Here is an 18418-nt window from a genome sequence, read left to right as displayed (position 1 = left end):
TGGGGGGTCATGGGCCAGGCCAGACTTTCTCATGTTTGAAAATGTTACAATTGGGGAGTATATGATTTTGACCTTGTAAAGTTACTCTGTGTTGTTCTAGTTGGTGCTCCTTGTGCCTCCTTCACCCCCTCGTCCTCACAGAGAAAGGCTTTACAAGAGGGTATCATGGGGTTCCAAAAATCTTATACCTCCACAGGGGAATGGGGGCTCCTGTGACACAGCTCAGAGAATGGTAGGTGATTGAAGTGCCACTTCCATCCTGCAGCCTAGACACAGAGAGGCTCACAATCCCTTTCTCTCCCACCATGGATCTGGGGTCTAAAATTTTTTTAAATGGATTTAAGGAAAGTCTTTTGGGTGTACGGCCATCTAATTATTATCCAATTGTTCGGTGAATGGGATAGAATGTTAGAGTACATACTAGAGGACCGGTGCATGAAATTTGTGCACTGGGGGGGGGGCAGTCCCTCAGCCTGGTCTGTGCTCTCTCTCAGTCCAGGACCCCTCAGGGGATAGCTGGCAGTGAGACATCCCTATAGCAGTCTGGGACCCCTTACTCCTTACTGCCCACCTGCAGCGGAGGCAGGAGAGGCTCTCGCCACTGCTGCTGCACTTCACCAGCTGTAAGCCCAACTGAGTGCGGAGGCAGGAGAGGCTCCCGCCACTGCCGCTGCACTTCACCAGCTGTAAGCCCATCTTCTGGCTGAGCGGCGCTCCCTCTGTGGGAGTGCACTGGCCACCAGGGGGCAGCTCCTGTGTTGAGCGTCTGCCCCCTGGTGGTCAGTGTGTGTCATAGTGATTGGTAGTTCCACCATTTGGTCGATTTGCATATCAGCCTTTTATTATATAGGATGTCACAAATTATTGCTCTATTGTATCATATACCCATTAACATAAATGTCTTTATTGATAAACTATTTCATATTTTTGTCTTTATTTTTATAAATAATTTTATCTCCTTCTTTCTCACTCTGGCATCTTTTGGCATTTCTCTTTATCTTTGGAACGCATAAATATCACGAAGATGTAGCTATGTATGTTTTCTCTCCTGTCCAGGTCATTATTTATGTTCTAAAATATTCATTTTTTTCCTCTGTGCTCTCTGTCAACTTTGGACTGTGGTTTTACTCTGCTGGTTTCTTGATCACACAGATTCTGTTTTCATTCTCTATTTCAGGAGTTTCTCAAAACTTCTAATCTACTAGCAGTGACCGCTCCTATTTTCCTGAAGTACTGTGGACGTATTCTTTCTTCTTAAATCAATTCTGACATGATAATGGGACTTTGAGATGAATGGAAAATAAATAGCTATCAGCCTGCCAGTTGGATTCAGAAATCCATGGTTATCTTAAATAGAAGTTTTTTAAAAACAAGGTTTTCCCTATCTTCTAATCACAGTCATATGATAAGCAACCTAAACAATTCAGAAAAGAGGTTAGGTTAAAAGTATTTTTAGGTCAGTTTACATTTTGTCAGTATTATACCTGTCAATGGCCTGAAGATCATTGGCTGGATTCCATGTAGGATCAAATAATACAACAACATTGGCACCAACAAAATTGAGGCCTAGTCCACCAGCCCTGGAGGAAACAGAAAGAACATATTAAAACAGCAAAATAATAATTGTTGTTCTATTACTCAACTGTGCCAGATTTCTACAACAAATCAACACAGTATTACACTCACATCATAAAAGGTGATTAAAACACAAATATTCCACAAATGAAATAGCTATGAAATATTATTTTTCTACCACTCTAGAATATCCCTAAAAAAATTTGACCATTACAGTCCATGTAAGTAGACTATGCTGTTTATAGTTGAATATTATTTCTGTAAGGTTTTCCTAACATAACTTTAAAAAACTATTAGTATATTGCAGCTAAGTAATATACACATTTTTAAAAATCAAGCCAGGAGTAGATATACTTTGTCTTTTTCTTCCCACGGTGTGCAAACCCTGGATATTACATATAAAATAAACAAGACAGTGAAGAGCAGAGAGAGCACAGGCTGCCTAGGAACTACAAAACATGAGGAATGACATGACAGTGAGTTTCCTGTGTGTGGTTTTTTTTCCTGCCTAATATATCCCAGACTGGGTTCTGGAGAAGCTAGTGAACTGGAAATGCCAACAGTCACAGACCAAAAAGGCCCCAAGTAAATCCTTCTTCCTTTAGCTAAAGAACCAGGAAAGATGTATCCCTTTAAGACAGAAATATGTTAGACAATAACCAGCCTATTCCTGTAAACACCCTGGGGAAAAATCTGTGGCCCCACCCTCAACCTGGCCAGGAAAGGCTAAGTGAGGAGACTAAACTTCCACGCTTGCTTGAATGTAATGAAGCACCTTTAGCCCCCTGAGGGGTGGTATCAGAGAAGACTGATTAAGAAGCTGGGACTTTCATTTCTTCTTAACCAGGCCTCCCTCTGAAGTATCAGTGGGGGTCAACTAGAAAATATTAATGAGCCACCTCACTCTCAGGATGTCAACAGAGGCCAAGTAGAAAACATGGATTTCCATCCCTATGTGGCTGGTATGGTATCTGGGTAAAACAGATTTAAATATCATATATAGTTTTAGAACATAATACAAAGAATGCCCAGCATATAATAAAAAATTACTGGTTATACCAAGATCCTAGACAATCTCAATGTGAAAAGGAGACAAACAACAGATGACAACAATGAATCAGATGTTGGAATGATCTAACAAGAATTTCAATGCAATCATAATAAAAATGCTTTGATAAGAAATTACAAATATGCTTGAAAAAAGTAAAAATAGAAAGTCTTAGCAAAGAAAGAAAGGATATAAAGAAAAACCAAGTGAAAATTTTAGAACTGAAAAATAACTGAATTACAAAATTTGATGGAATGGACCTGACAGTACAGTGGAGATAACAGAGAACAGAGTCAGAAACACGAGAACAGGTCAATGTTATTTACCCCATATGAACAACAGAAAGGAAATACACTGAAAGAAAATGAACATAGTCTTAGAGATCTGAGGGACAATAACACTCATGTTATTATAGTCCCAGAATAAAAAGTATTTGAAGACATATGGTTAAAAACTTCCCAAATTTGGGAAAAGCCATAAACCTAGATTCAAGAAGTTATACAGAACTCTAAAATGGATAAACCCCAAGAAATCCATGTCAAGAAACATCATAAACTTCTGAAAACAAAAAAACAAAGAAAAACTCTTGAAAGCAATAAGAGAGAAATGATACACTACTTTTAGGGAAAACCGACTCAAATGATACACTACTTTTAGGGAAAACCGACTCAAAAGACAGTGGATTTCTCATTAGAAACCATGGAGGTCAGAGGTAGCTGGACAACATTTTTCAAATGTTTAAAAACTGTCAATCCAGAATTCTATATCCAGCAAAATATCCTTCAGGAATGAAAGGGAAATCATGGCATTCTTTAATTAAGATGAAAACTAAGAGAATTTGTCAACGACAGACTCAAAGGAGGAAAAATAAAAACTCCACAAAAACTGAAAAACCATCCAATATCAAATCTTGTCAAATTAGGTCAAAAAATGTATTTCTCTAGTTCCTTCTACATTTCTATTTTCCCTGCCCTATTTCAAGCCCTTACTATATGTCACCTGTAAGTATTATTTCATTGGCTTCTTAACTGTCTTCCCTTACCTCAGATCTTAAATCCATCCTCATTATTACATAAAATTACTTTAAGCACAGAATATAAAAAGCTAGGTATGCCACTCCTCTGTTTTAACCCCCCAATTCTTATCCACCAGAGACCAACTCTTGTATTCTTAGACTTTATCTCCCAGAACTACCACTATATTTAAAGTTGTCTCCATACCCTACTTGTGATTTTCTTTGCTTTCTTCTTTGCCTGGCTAACTTCTACTTGTCCTTCAGCATTGCTAAGGAAGGATGAACTAAATATTTCTCCTTTGTGCTTCCTCTGATTGGCATTTAGCATACTATATTGAAACCACCCTTTCACATATTTCTTAACTATTCTCTCTATCTTCATATTTTTTTAAACTTTAAAAGAGCTGAGTCAGAACCTTTTACATCTTTTCTCCTCCAGGACCTGTCACAGAACACTCAGTTAAATTAACTAATAATTCCTCCTATTTAGTCACATACTCAGGTCTTCCCTCCATGTATCCTAAGCTCTAACCATTTAAATTCCCTGGTCATTTTTGTACTAATGCTATTATCTCCGCCTGAAATGCCCTTTATTTAAACCTGCTTTCCCTTCTAATGAAATCTTATCTATAAGAGGCCAGTTTAAACATCACCATCCTTTTATGCTCTTTCTTGACATGCCTATTCTTTAAATGCTCATGGAACTTTACACATAACTCCAGTAAAGCATTTATTGCTCATAATGCTCTGTAGAGGCAAAAAAAAAAAAAAAAATCTGTCATTTTTCTTATCCTACATTAAGTAAGGATCAATGAAGACAACTGAATTGAACAAAGGGGTATGAGAATAGTTAGACAACATAACAAAATACAAATTAGAAGCAGTTTTTTGCATCTATTTATATAAAACCCTAATATTCAAATTGACCAAATGGTGGAATGACTGGTCACTATGACATGCACTGACCACCAGGGGGCAGATGCTCAACACAGGAGCTGCCCCCAGCCTGCAGGCCCCAACAGGCGGCAGCGGCGGGGGGCTGGCGAGTGGGAAGCGCCAAGTCAGCCAAGGTGGGTGCAAACGGGGGCTCCGATCACCCCGCCAGTTGCCCCACAGATCAGCCCTGATCGCCAGCCAGGCCTAGGGACCCTACCTGTGACGCACTGGCCTCTAGTAGTTATATGATTCTAATGACTTATTGGAGTAGTGGTTTAGAATCTCTTTCTTTTTGAACATTTAACAAAAAAAATACCATCATATTTCTGAGGAAGTTGAGATATAGTTTTCTGGAATGAGGTTAAGAGAAATACGAAATTACTTTTCTCAAAAGTCTTTCAAACTGTGGTTCATGGGATTGGAATAATTACGGGCACCTAAAAATTGCCTGACAAACCCAAAGTATCCTGACTTTTTAAAGTTATGTGTCCAATAGAAAATGAATTGTATCCTTTGGAAAATTACTTATAGAGGTGATAGCATACAGATATCACAGATTTTCTTGAACTCAAAGAAAAGAGTGAGTTGGGACAGTGAGAAAGTTTTGGAAAGAATTTAAAAATGGGTAAATTAGTGGAGTGGGTGGGACTTAGACACAAAATAAGCAGAACAGAAGTTAAAAGTTTATCTAGTATTGTGATGGAAAAAAGTGAAGAAACAAGGTTCATAAGATTATATAACTAGATAATTATAAGAAAAATCAACAAGATACATCCAAAATAAAAATTTAAATTAAGAAATATTTTCTAACATTTAAATGAACAACACCAACAATAAATGCAACCAACTGTTTCAGTTAGTTTCTTGAAAGTAAGGTTTGACATGAATTTATCTCAGATGCCCTATATAAGCCGCAGGAAGGCCTCTACCAGTTGAGGTAGCAATCTCCCAAGAGATTCTGTAGGTGTAACTGAAGGCTGGCTGGGTTACAGCAGAGGCAAAGCTCCTTCACCTAAAAAAAATCTCTAAACTCTATGTCTGGAGATGAGATGATTCTGTTTCATGATAATGCAACTCAGAATCCTAAACTTTAAAATCTGTAACTCTGTTGTTATATGACTAAAAGCAAAGGTCTACTCCTTAAGCAAAAAAACAAAATATAGACCTTTTCAAGCTGAGGACTGGTATTAATACAGACCCATAATGAGCATGAAGGCTAATCATGCCTTAGATCTTTCTATTTTCACATCAAATAAGTATATAAAAAATTATACTTTAACTATATGTTAATATTCCATAAAAATGCCTTCAGTGAATTAAGTTTTATTGTTAGGTGTTAACTATTATAAAGGGTGAAATGAAATATTCACTTGAATAATATTTATGTGAAAATCTAAATAAATGTAGAGATACTATGTTCATGGATAGGAAGGCTCAATATCATAAAAATGCCAATTTTTTAAAGTAATTTATAAATTCAGTGATTCCAAAAAAAATTCTAACCCAAGGGAAATTGCCAGATGACCCTTCTCTAATTAACTGAATGAGATGATTATAAAAAACTAGGCTTTGAGGTACTGATATTCCAGAATAAAGATAATTTAGAGAACAAAAGAGCTTGGAAAGCAAGAAAATTTTTAGTTGAAAAATTATTTCAAGTAAAATAATCAGATTTAAAAAATAGATTGGAAAATGACATTTCTCAGAATATAGAGCAAAAAGATAACAAAATGGAACATGAATGAAAAGTTCAGAGATTTAAATAATCCATATGGGAGCTCTAAGATCTGATGACCTGGAATGCGAGAGGAAGAGAGATACTGGAAAAATAAAAGAGATGCCATCGACAAAGAAATAATCCAAGAGAATTTTCCAGAGTTGAAAAAGAAAACAAGCCTTCAGATTGTGCCAGCACAAGAAATGAACAAAGATCCACACCAAGACTCAAATATCACTATAAAATTTCAGAATACCACAGATGAAAAGGAACTCTTGTGAGTTACCAAAAAAGAATGAGAGTCAGATTGGCCTTAGACATCTATTAAGCAACATTAAATACCTGAAAACAGTGCTTTAATAACCTTCCATAACCAGTCAGGAAATTATTTTCAATTTAGAACTTAGTTGGCCAAAGCAGCAATTAAGTGAGAGGGCACATAAAAGGCATTTTCAGATATTCAAAGATGCAGAAAATTTATTTTCTATAATCCTGACTTACAAAATTAATTGAAGATATTCTCCAGTGAAACAAGGAGGCAAACCAAGAATGAAAATGGCATAAAATTCAGGAAAAGTGGATCCATGCAAAAAAGCAGTGAAAGAAAACTTCAAGATAACAGTTCTTTATCAGGACTAGAGAACAATCAGTCCAGATTAAAACCAGAGTACAAAAGACGTCAGGAGCAAGTTCTTCAGGATACAGAGGAGTCAACAGAAGAGAAAGTGTGATGGTGAATTAGTAATATATTGAAGACTATTATTACTATAAAAGGCAAAAATATACGGAAGGTAAAGCATTAAGAAAATTAGGATTAAAATATGAAGTAAACTGAACTGTGTAAACATAAGATGATGATGGAAGTGTTAGAAGAGAGAACTCATTTGAGGATGATGTTAAGACTGTTCTCCTTGAACTGGCCAAGAGGTCACAAACATTCAGAGAAATTACCTTAGCACTCTGTGGTCCAGCATTAAACAATGTTTACAAAATCATAATAATGAAAATGCTATTTTTTAGCTTCTAAATTTTAGAGGCAATCTATGGGTAGAGCATGAAAGACTTAGTTATTTTTGCAGGGCTCTGAAAATTTCTAATATCTCTGATGAGGTTAACAGTTAAAATAGTTGACAGATAATATGAATAGGTGACAAAAGTAGAAGAAATGGTAGATGCGTGCTAATGCTAATACCACCCATTACAAACATTTAGAAGATACTGTAGGAAGTAGATGGACTAAAACGTTAAAAATTAAGGAACATTATTTAAAGTTACTAAAGTATTTATAGACATACTAGAGGCCTGGTGCACGAAAATTGTGCACTGGAGGTGGGGAGGTCCCTCAGCCTGGCCTGTGCTCTCTCGCAGTCCAGGACCCCTCAGGGGATGTCCACCTGCCGGTTTAGGCCCGATCCCCGCCACCCCCCCGCCACCGGGATCGGGCCTAAGCCAGCAGTCAGACATCCCTCTTGCAGTCTGGGGCTCTAGAAGTCCAGAACCCCTCACTCCCTACTGCCTGCCTGCAGCCGAGGTGGGAGAGGCTCCCGCCACCGCTGCTGTGCTTGCTGCGCTCACCAGCTGTGAGCCTGGCTTCTGGCTAAGAGGCGCTCCCCCTATGGGAGTGCACTGACCACCAGGGGGCAGCTCCTGCGTGGGGCCAGGGAGGGATGCAGAGGTTGGCCAGCCGGGGAGGAACTGCAGGAGGGCTCCAGGGCGTGTCCAGCCCGTCCCACTCAGTCCCAATCAGCCGGACCCCAGCAGCAAGCTAACCTATCGATTGGAGCGTCTGCCCCCTGGTGGTCAGTGCACGTCATAGCGACTGGTCGACCGGTCAACTGTCTGCCCTCTGGTGGTTAGTGCACATCATAGCGAGTGGTTGAGCGGCCTTAGCATTATCATTAGCATATTACGCTTTGATTGGTTGAATGGCCAACAGGATACTTAGCATATTAGGCTTTTATTATATAGGATAATCAAAATAATAAGGACTTTGTTAAAGGTGGGGAGAGAGTAGCATAAGCAGACCAAGTCCTCCTCTTTCCTAACAGAATCCAAGCTGTGTAATGTTGATAAATGAAAAGAAAATGAAGACTTAGTATTCTGGCAAAATAATGGAATAAGCTAATGTGATAATTCTGCTATACATCTAGAAATTAAATATAAACTATTGCAAAATGAGAAAAACAAAAAAAAAAAAACTGAGCTTATTTATGTCTTTTGCAAAACACAGCTGAAGAATGTATTTATTATGTTATGTAAGATTCTTTACTGTGTAAAGACTTATGCAACGAATTACTCCTTGAATTCAGTCACAGGAAAACAGGAATCTAAAACTCTTCCCTTCCCTTAGTTGGGATGCCAAGCAGAAGTCAAAGCAAAACCACAGCAGTGGAAAACTCCAACCAAAGGATTTCCAAGGAGGAAAAAGACCCACTGATGATAAGCTCAAAATAAAAAATTTGAAAATTTGTGAAGATGCCATCTACCATAAGCAAGAGCCAGAGGAAACATCAAATAGAAGGATTAGCACCTCCAAGTACAGGAGTTAACAGAGCAAAAATGCCATTCAAAAGGAATTTTTTCAAAAAAGATTAAAATTACTAAAGAATTAAAAGAAAGGCTAGAAACCATAAAGAACAAAATATGAGTAAAAATAATCAGGCAGATTTGAAAAATATCAAATAGAACTAAACATAAAAAGTACAGTCTTTAAAAATTCAATGGATGGATTAAATAGCAATTTCTAATACAGTTGAAGAGATAATTAGGAGTTTATGGCAGATGACATCAAATTAGATTGAGGGTGAGCTGACTGAGAGATGACTGTTTACAAATAGCTCTGTACTATTTGAACTGTTGAAAGCATTTATTACTTTGAAAAACGTTACTTATAAATTAATATGCATTTTTTAATTTAAATTAACTGAAGACAGTATTCTATGTCATTTATTGCTTTGAAAGAACTCGGGTGAGAAATTATAACTTGAATTCATTTACAGGAAATTGGGAGTCCAGAGCTTATCTCCTTTTGCCTTAGTTGCAAGAATTCAAGAATTATTTTAGTCCTCAACAGTAAGTAGCTCACTCATCATACATATAATTTTCTTCATCATTTAAGTAATTTTTTACTTTTTACATTTTATATAAATTTAGTTTTAAAACCCCTTGAAATTCTTTCTGAAAGACAATGGGAGTAAATCTGTAAAATACTACAATAGATGCCAATAGTTACGGATTTGTTACCCACCAAAAGATGAATTTTACTTAGGTAAGTTTATATTGCCTTTACTCTTCCTCTTAAGTGTGTATATTCTTGAAAAGGTTTTCATTAGAGATTTGTAAGCAGGTGTTAGACCTGCTTTAACTTTAATAAAACCTAGAATGGGAGTTGCTCTGGTTGATTGTAGGTACGGACAAAGTAGGGAAAAGCCTGGCCCATGGCCCTGTGAGCTCCCTAAGGCTCCTTGAGCACAGTTTGCAAACCATTGCTACAAATGATTTTCTGTTATTTGATAACTCCATTATTTAATTAAGTTTCATTCTGACCATGGACATGAGACAAAGCACTACTGCAGAAAATTCCTTTAAAAATCTATTTTTTGGAGTATTATCTTTACATATGCAGACATAGAAAGGAGAATTCAGTGATGATAAAGGAATTGAGAGAACAGGTTAGGTAAAATTCAAGAAATCAATAGTCCCTCATAATTAATAGCATTTTTGCTGCTTCTCCTTAAAGTCAAATAAAACAAAGCAAAATAAGCCTAACCACTAAAAATCAGTCATAGTTTTAAAATTACCCTAAATCTTAAAAGCAATTAGATAAAAATCAAGTTATCAAATTTTATTTTCTTACATTGTGGAGACAAGGCAAATGTTGACATCTTGAGTACTGTTGAACTCTTTCACGATCTTGATTCTTTCTTCTGATTTTGTACTGCCATCGAGTCGTCGGTAATCAAGCCCAGATGCCATACAGTATTGCTGCAGCACATCAAGCAGCTAGAGGGAAGGTAGAAAGACGGGCAAAGGTGAATTCATGGTTCAATAAGCTTCATACCATACAGAGAGAAAATTGACTAAGTATTAATTATGACTGCTCACAATTTCTTTCTTATAATTAGAGCAACAGACAGTTTTCTGACTTCTGACCCATATATTTCATTATCCTGAAACTGACTTTAACCTTAACAACCTTCCTTTAAAAAAAAAAAATCAATCTTTTAAGAAAAAAAATCAATCTTGAATTTTTAAAAGTAAAACCAATTAAAAAGAAAACTATTGGCCAAATCATTTATGTAAATATACTTCATTTATTTATGCTATTTTCTACATTTTAAAATCTCTTAAATGTTTTAAAGAACATTTTAATTATCAACAAAAACATCAACAGAAAATTAAAAATCTATTTTTGAGTTTGCCACATGACAGTATCCCTGATGTAATTGAGATTTATGTCTCCTCCCTCTCTACCATTTCCTACAGTATGTATAAGACAGAAAAGATGGCTGGATGCCAGTGTGTATTTGAGGCTTTCTGCTTCAGGAGTTAAGGCTGGGCCATTCAGGAACGCACTGCAGACCAAACTCACCTTGGTGGAGAAGGAGAAAAGAAGAACTTTATCTTTGTTTTTCCTGCAGTGATTTAAAAGCTGCTGAAGGACCTGGAAATGAACCACAGAACATCAGGAAACCAGTTCCAATTAAGAGTACACTTTGTATCACTGGGCATCTCTCCTGAGATTTGTAAGGTGTGACTTTGAGCCCTAAGTTTGCAAATGGCTGTCAGTGTCAGGAGCATTTCATGCTGCCCGCATGTGAATGTCCACAGCTTTCCTCCTAAGGCTTTTGGGCCACATCACGGAGCCTAAGCCGACCTGGGTCCTTCTCTGCCCAAGGATGCACAGGCTTAGTATAGGCTACGTCTGACCCGATTTTACCTGGCAAGCATTTGTTCTTTTTCTGACTGTTTTCCTGTAAAAATTATACACCCCATCAAATCCTCTACTGGGTAAATATTTTTAAACAATGCAGCTCTATTATTCTGCTCCTCAAAGAATGTAGTTTGAAATTTTCTCATTTTGGTCGTAGAGACCGTAATTGCCATTGTATTACTAATACTGCAACATGAAATTAAAGGTGCCCAACTGCTTAAAAAAAAACAATCAGCCATCATACCGTAACTGGGCAAATGCAGAAGCAGAGGGAAGAGGGGGCACAGGCACGAACAAGCCCAGTCCACGTGAGCGAAGACAAGGAATCGCAGGGATGTGTGACCTGCACTCTTGCTGCACATTTGCTGCTGAGCGTGTGCGTCTTTCTTACCTGTCTTTGGTTTTCTTCACCTTATTCAAAGTACCCTGTGCCCTGGGTTTTCAGGTGTCTAAAATGTTAAGATCTGCATCAACAGAGCAACGAACAATGGGCCTTTTAAAAGCTGTGTTTGAGAGCGTTCCCTGAATGCACAGGGGCCCTCAACGAGCCTGTTTTCAGCAAGAGAGATGTGTGCAACGTTTCACTTGGTTTTGTACTTGATTTGATATCTTCATTAAATGCTATAATGCAATATCGTTCACTTAGAGTGGGGAAAATGCAAAATTGATTTTCTTTATCTTTTTCTTTATTGTTTTTCTTTACTCCTTAAACGTGCTTTTAAAATGTGTTCTAAATGGTTTTTTATTCCGTATCACTGCTTTGGCCAGGAGGCTCTATGACTTTCAGTGTCCCAGAGTCTCAGCTCCAAATGTGGGGAGGAGGAGCTCTGGACTGACAGTGAGAATTTGTTCCATGAACGCACTACTGCTTCATTCTCATTTTTAATTTTATGCCATCTGTGTATGTTCAGAGATGCACAGTGATACAAATATTAAGTTATTACATGTTTTCAAGTGAGCATTTTTCATCCTAAATTTGTTTGCAAATATATTTTTAATAAAAGTTCAAAACCAAGTTTTAGCACCTAAAAAAGAGTATACTTCGTACATATAAATATCACTTGAGAATTTCTTAAAAAGTATTTTTATATAATATAACCTCAGTCATATTTCCTAATTCCTTTCATTTTTGGCAAGCTAGAGAAATAAAGTATTAGATATTACATGAAGTGTTAGTCATCATCACATGGTGAAAAATGAGGTAAAGTTCCCAAAGACTTTTATTCTCTCTCATGTTGTTTTAATAAAAAGGAAGCATTTTAGATTATGGGACACATTTAAATGAATTAATTCAATTTCTAAAATATACTTTCTTTATACCTACAATATGTTCAGAAACTAAATTACAGAGCATCATTTCTTTTAGGAAGTATTTTAATTTCCCCTAGAAGAGGTAATGAAATGTGTTTAATTACATCTAGGTTCTAAAAGTCTTGATATTTATTTTTTTTAAATAGTCAGTCAGATATATACCTCTTCTCATTTTCTCCTCTCTATTTCTCTATTTATAGTAAGTCCTGACTTCCAGATTCGATTTTGACCTCAAAGTGCCAATAATCTGCCCGACACACAGTGCTTTTAGGGAGGAAGCAAATAATCCAAAGCCTGTTTATAATAGTAACACTATTATTTTAAAAGCAGGCATTTCCACATCGGGCAACGACAGCTCTAGAACACTGTGGAAAAGCAGCCCAGGAAGGAAAGAAAAGGAATTTTCTGAACAAAGTCCAAGGTTTTCTTTGAACTTTACAATAAACAGTAATTTTACTTATTCAGTTATGTATAAACATTTAATCTTTTAAATAAAAAATTTAAACTCAATATAGCACTCTTTTAATATTTGAGCAAGAGAAGACATTGTCCTAACTCTGACCTCTACCCTGCAATCCCTCAAAAAAAAAGCTAAGAAGTTAAACGAAAAGTCTACTCAGATAACCAATCAAATTGTGAGTAAAAATGTCAGAGGTAAGGTAAAATTATTTTAATACTTGGAGAACATATACTAGTAAAGTAGTTTTATTGACAGTTAACTTTATCCTATATAATAAAAGGCTAATATGCAAATTGTCCCCTTGGCCAGGAGTTCGACCGAGAGTTCGACCAGGGGCGGGGCCGGCTGGCCAACCACCCGTGGCACCTCCCCCTGGCCGCCAGGCCCTGATCAGCCCGATCAGGGGTGGGCGGGCCTGCTGGACCCCACCTGTGCATGAATTCGTGCACTGAACCTCTAGTTTTTTAATAAAATAAATGATTCTATATAAAGTATATGCATTTCATTTCACATAATACATTAACTTTTTAAATTAATACTTTATTTTTTAGAGCAAAGAATTGAGCAGAATATACAGAGGAGTCCCATAGACTCCCTCTTCCACCCATTCCCACCCTTCTCTACACAGCTTCCTCTATTAACATCTTATATTAGGGTAGTGTATTTACAACAACTAATGAGTGAACGCTGATAAATTATCAACTAAAGTTTATAGTTCACATTAAGGTTCACTCATTGTGTTGAACAGTTCTATGGGTTTTGACAAAGGTATAATCACATCTATCTACTCTAACAGTATGATACAGAACAGTTTCACTACCCTAAAACTTCCCCATGCTCCTGCTATTCCTCCCTCCCTACAAACCTCTGATCATTCTATTTTCTCTCTAGTTTTGCCTTTTCCAGAATGCCACATACAAGGAATCATACAGTATGTAGCCTTTTCAGACTGGCTTCTTTCACTGAGAAACATGCATTTAAAGGTGCCTCTGTGTTTTTTTGTAGCTTGAATGATCATTTCTTTCTATTGTTAATACTCCATTGTCTGAACAAGGAATCATACAGTATGTAGCCTTTTCAGACTGGCGAAACATGTGTTTTTTTGTAGCTTGAATAATCATTTCTTTCTATTGTTAATACTCCATTGTCTGGACAGACCCCAGTCTGCTTATCCATGTACCTACTACTGAAGGATATCTTTACTAGTATTGCTTGCAAGTTCTGGCAATTGTGAATAAAGTTGCTTTAAACATCTATAGGCAGGCTCTTGTGTGACACTAAGTTTTTAACTCATTTGAGTAAATACCAATAAGTGTGATTGCTGGATCTTATGCTCAGAGTTTAATTAGCTTTATTAGAAAATGCAAACTGTTGCCCTAACCGGTTTGGCTCAGTGGGTAGAGCATCGGCCTGCGGACTCAAAGGTCCCAGGTTCGATTCCGGTCAAGGGCAGGTACCTTGGTTGCGGGCACATCCCCAGTGGGGAGTGTGCAGGAGGCAGCTAATTGATGTTTCTCTCTCATCGATGTTTCTAACTCTCTATCCCTCTCCCTTCCTCTCTGTAAAAAATCAATAAAATATATTTTTTAAAAAAAAGAAAGAAAATGCAAACTGTCTTACAAAGTGGCTGTACCATTTTGCATTCTCATCAGCAACAAATGAGTCCCTATTGCTCATATGCTAGCATTTGGTATTGTCAATATGTGGGGTTCAGCCATTCAAATAGATATGTAGTGGTATCTCACTGTTGTTTTAATTTATAATTCTTTAATGACATATGACATTGAGCATCTTTGCATCTGCTTATTTGCCATCTGTATCTCTTCTGTGTGAGGTATCTGTTCAGGTCTTTTGCCCATTTTTTAATTGAATTGTTTTCTTATTGCTGAGTTTTAAGAGTTCTATGTATATTTTAGATACCAGTCTCTTATTGTTTTGCAAATATTTTCTCCCAGTCTGTGGCTTGACTTTTCATTCTCTTAAAGACATCAATATTTTAAATCAAGGATATATTGCACAGAAATCCACTCTGATTACTATTGCATTTTTTCAGGCATTCTTGAATATCTTACAGTAAAAACAAAAACAAGTAATAAGAAAAGCGAATGCTTTTGGACTGGAGGTCTTTATTAGGCTAGTTCAAAAAATAAAAACAGAGTCATTAACTAAATGAATAACTATAAACTAATATCCCTTTTAGAAATTTCATAAATGTCAGTGTAGTCACTATAGGTTGGAGTCTTAACAATACAGACCCAATGTTTTACCACTCACTTATTCTTTACAGACCAGGGCAATCCACCTAAAAAGGAATCTTAAATTTGGGGATATTCACAGCTAAGGAGTCTTGCTTCTAACTTTTCTCAAATTAGTCAGGCATAGAGATTAACATGACCCTTGTATGATTCCAGCAGCACTAAACTTGGTTTCCTAGTCTTTTCCCCCCACTCCCCACAGTAAGTGGCTTTGTGGCATTTCTCATGGGAAAGAAAAATGAGGACTTTTATCAGGGTAATGAGTGCAATGTGTGACCATCCTCTTGAATAGTAGTTGAGGTCAAAAGACCTTGACACTTAAGAGAAAGAGCTGGAATTCATGAGTGCAGCTTTGAGGCTATGAAGGTACAGTGGGCATTATGTCCACAAATAAATTGCACCTGCAGGCTAACCTATAAGAGAAATAGAATGAGGACATTTTACTACCTGAATTAAAGAAGTACATGCAACTTGAAGTTCTTAACCCCGTAGGCAATAATTCCATAATAAGCCTATGGGTTTTCAATCACTAAATCACCACATGAAGTTGTTAATCAAATGATGAAACACAGCCTTAAAAATATAACCCAGTCTCTTTCACAACAGAAGTAAATTACATGCTTCCTTCACATATAAAGGCACCCAGCCTCCAGCAACAATTTATGCTTGGTTTTACCCTTTTAAAAGTCTTAATAAAATATAAATACAATAATTATCTTAATCAGACACTACTTTTCCTAATTATATAACTCTAATTAACAGTATGTTTTAAAGCATATATTTAATGGATATATAAGAAAGTGCAGAGCTATAAATTTTCATTTAATTTCAAAAGTAGTAACTTTTTAGTAGAGTCACAATGAATAGCATTTAAATAAATAGCAATAGATAATGCAGTTTTCAATGAAGGCCATAATTTTTAGAAATAATCTACTGGCTTAAGTTATGGGAAAATTAGTACTCAGTCCTAAATTAATGGGGATTTCATATTTTTTAATTTAAAATAATAAAAGTCAATAAAATTGGTGACAAAATAGATTTACCATTGTTAGAAAATATTATTTGAAATATATCTTATTAATCATAGAATATTCTCACCAGAACAAACATATATACACATATGTATTTTTTTAAGATTTTTTATTGCTTTTTAGAGAGGAAGGGAGAGGGAGAGAGAGCAAGAAACATCAATTTGAGAGTGAAACATCGATTGGCTGCCTCCTGCACGCCCCCTACCAGGGTTAGAGGCCAAAACCTGGGCATATGCCACCCTGATCAGGAATTGAACTGGCACCCTTGCAGTGCATGGGGCAACACCCAACCAACTGAACCACACTGACTAGGGCCAAACATATTTATTTTAAAAATAGATAACTCTCAAGAATGTGGATTGGGTATAGAGGGACATACCTCAACATAATAAAGCCCATATGTAACAATCCCACAACTAACATGCTTAATGGTGAAAAACTGAAAGCTTATCTTCTAAAATCAGGAACAATATAAGAATGCCCACTCTTGCCTGGCTGGTATGGCTCAGTGGCTGAGCATCAACCTATGAACCAGGAGGTCACTGTTCAACTCCTGGGTTGCAGGTTCAATCCCCAGTAGGGGGCAAGCAGGAGGCAGCTGATCAATGATTTGCTCTCATCATTGATGCTTCTATCTCTCTCTCCCTTTCCCTTTCTCTCTGCAATCAATAAAAATATATATATTTTTTAAAAAAGAATGCCCAGTCTTGTTACTTTTTTTGTTGTTGTTAATCCTCACTCATGGATATTTTTTCCATTGATTTTTCTTTTTAGAGAGAATGGAAGGGAGGGAGGACATTAGGGAGGGAAGGAAAGAGAGGTAGAGAGAAAATTAGGGAGACACATCGATTGGTTACCTCCTGCACATACTGACCAGGGACCCGAAGGACCCTGCAACTCAGGTAGCCCCCTTGACCAGGAATCAAACCCGCTACCTTTAGGTGCATGGGCCGAAGCTCTAACCATGTAGCAACACTGGCCAAGGCACTCTTGCCACTTTTGTTCAATATAATACTAACCATCCTAGCCAGAGCAATTAGGAAAAAGGAGGAGGAGGGGGAGGGGGAAAGAAAAGAAAAAGAATAAAGGGCATCCAAATTAGAAAAAAGCAAAACTACCTCTATTTTTAGACTACATATTATATATAGGAAAACCCTGAAGACTCAACAAAAAATCAAAAGCTGTTAGAACTAACATACAAATTCAGTATACAGGGGTGGCAAAGGTAGGTTTACAACTGTTCATTTGGAAAATAATACAATCATTTATAAAAAATAATACAAGAATAGACTCTGTTTCACATACCCTTAACTGTAAACCTACTTTTGCCCCACCCTGTGGTTGCAGGAAAAAAATCAATATACAAAAATCAGTTGCATTTCTATACATTAATAGGAACTATCAGTAAAAGAAATTAAGAAAACAATCCCATTTTCAACTGCATCAAAAATAATAAAATACCTAGGAATAAATTTAACCAAGGAGATGAAAAAGACATGTACTGTGAAAACTTTAAGTCATGATGCAAGAAATTGAAGGCGACACAATAAATGGAAAGATGTTCTGTGCTCATGGATTAACTTAATATTGTTAAAATGTTCAAACTACCTAAAGCTGTCTACAGATTCAATGTAATCCCTATCAAAATTCCAATGGCATTTTTCACAGAAATAGAACAATCCTAAAATTTGAATGGAAGTACAAAAGACCCAAATAGCCAGAGCAATCTTGAGAAAGAACAAAGCTGAAGGCATCACACTTTCTGATTTCAAATTATATTACAGAACAATAATAACCAAAACAGTATAGTATTGGCATAAAAGCAGATACACAGATCAATGGAACAGAATAGAGAGCCCAGAAATGAAATCATACATATATGGCCAATTAATTTACAACAAAGGAGGCACGAATTTAAAATGGGGAAAGGGCAGTCTCTTAAAAACTAGACAGTCATATGCAAAAGAATAAAATCAATCTCAAAAAGATATCAAGACCCCCATGTTCACTGCAGCATTATTTACAAAAGCCAAGACATGGAAATAACATAAATGTCTGTCAATAGATGAATGGATAAAGAAGATGTGATATATATGTGTGTGTGTGTGTGTGTGTGTGTGTGTGTGTATATACTAGA

The 18418-nt window shown here is 36.6% G+C and overlaps 1 protein-coding gene across 1 annotated transcript in view; it reads right to left on the bottom strand.

Annotated features, from left to right (window-relative positions):
- ERCC6L2 (excision repair cross-complementation group 6-like 2) overlaps positions 1-18418 on the bottom strand; it is a 127285-nt gene that overhangs the window by 63592 nt on the left and 45275 nt on the right. The window contains exons 10-12 of the mRNA XM_014545690.1: positions 10883-10954; positions 10148-10293; positions 1485-1580 (exon numbers count right to left, since the gene is read on the bottom strand). Of these exons, the coding sequence (XP_014401176.1) occupies positions 1485-1580; positions 10148-10293; positions 10883-10954 (314 nt within the window). The remainder of the gene's footprint in view (positions 1-1484; positions 1581-10147; positions 10294-10882; positions 10955-18418) is intronic.

This window comes from Myotis brandtii, unplaced genomic scaffold (assembly GCF_000412655.1).
Source record: "Myotis brandtii unplaced genomic scaffold, ASM41265v1 scaffold419, whole genome shotgun sequence".
NCBI classification, from domain to species: domain Eukaryota; kingdom Metazoa; phylum Chordata; class Mammalia; order Chiroptera; family Vespertilionidae; genus Myotis; species Myotis brandtii.
This window is presented reverse-complemented; position numbering and strand designations above follow the sequence as displayed.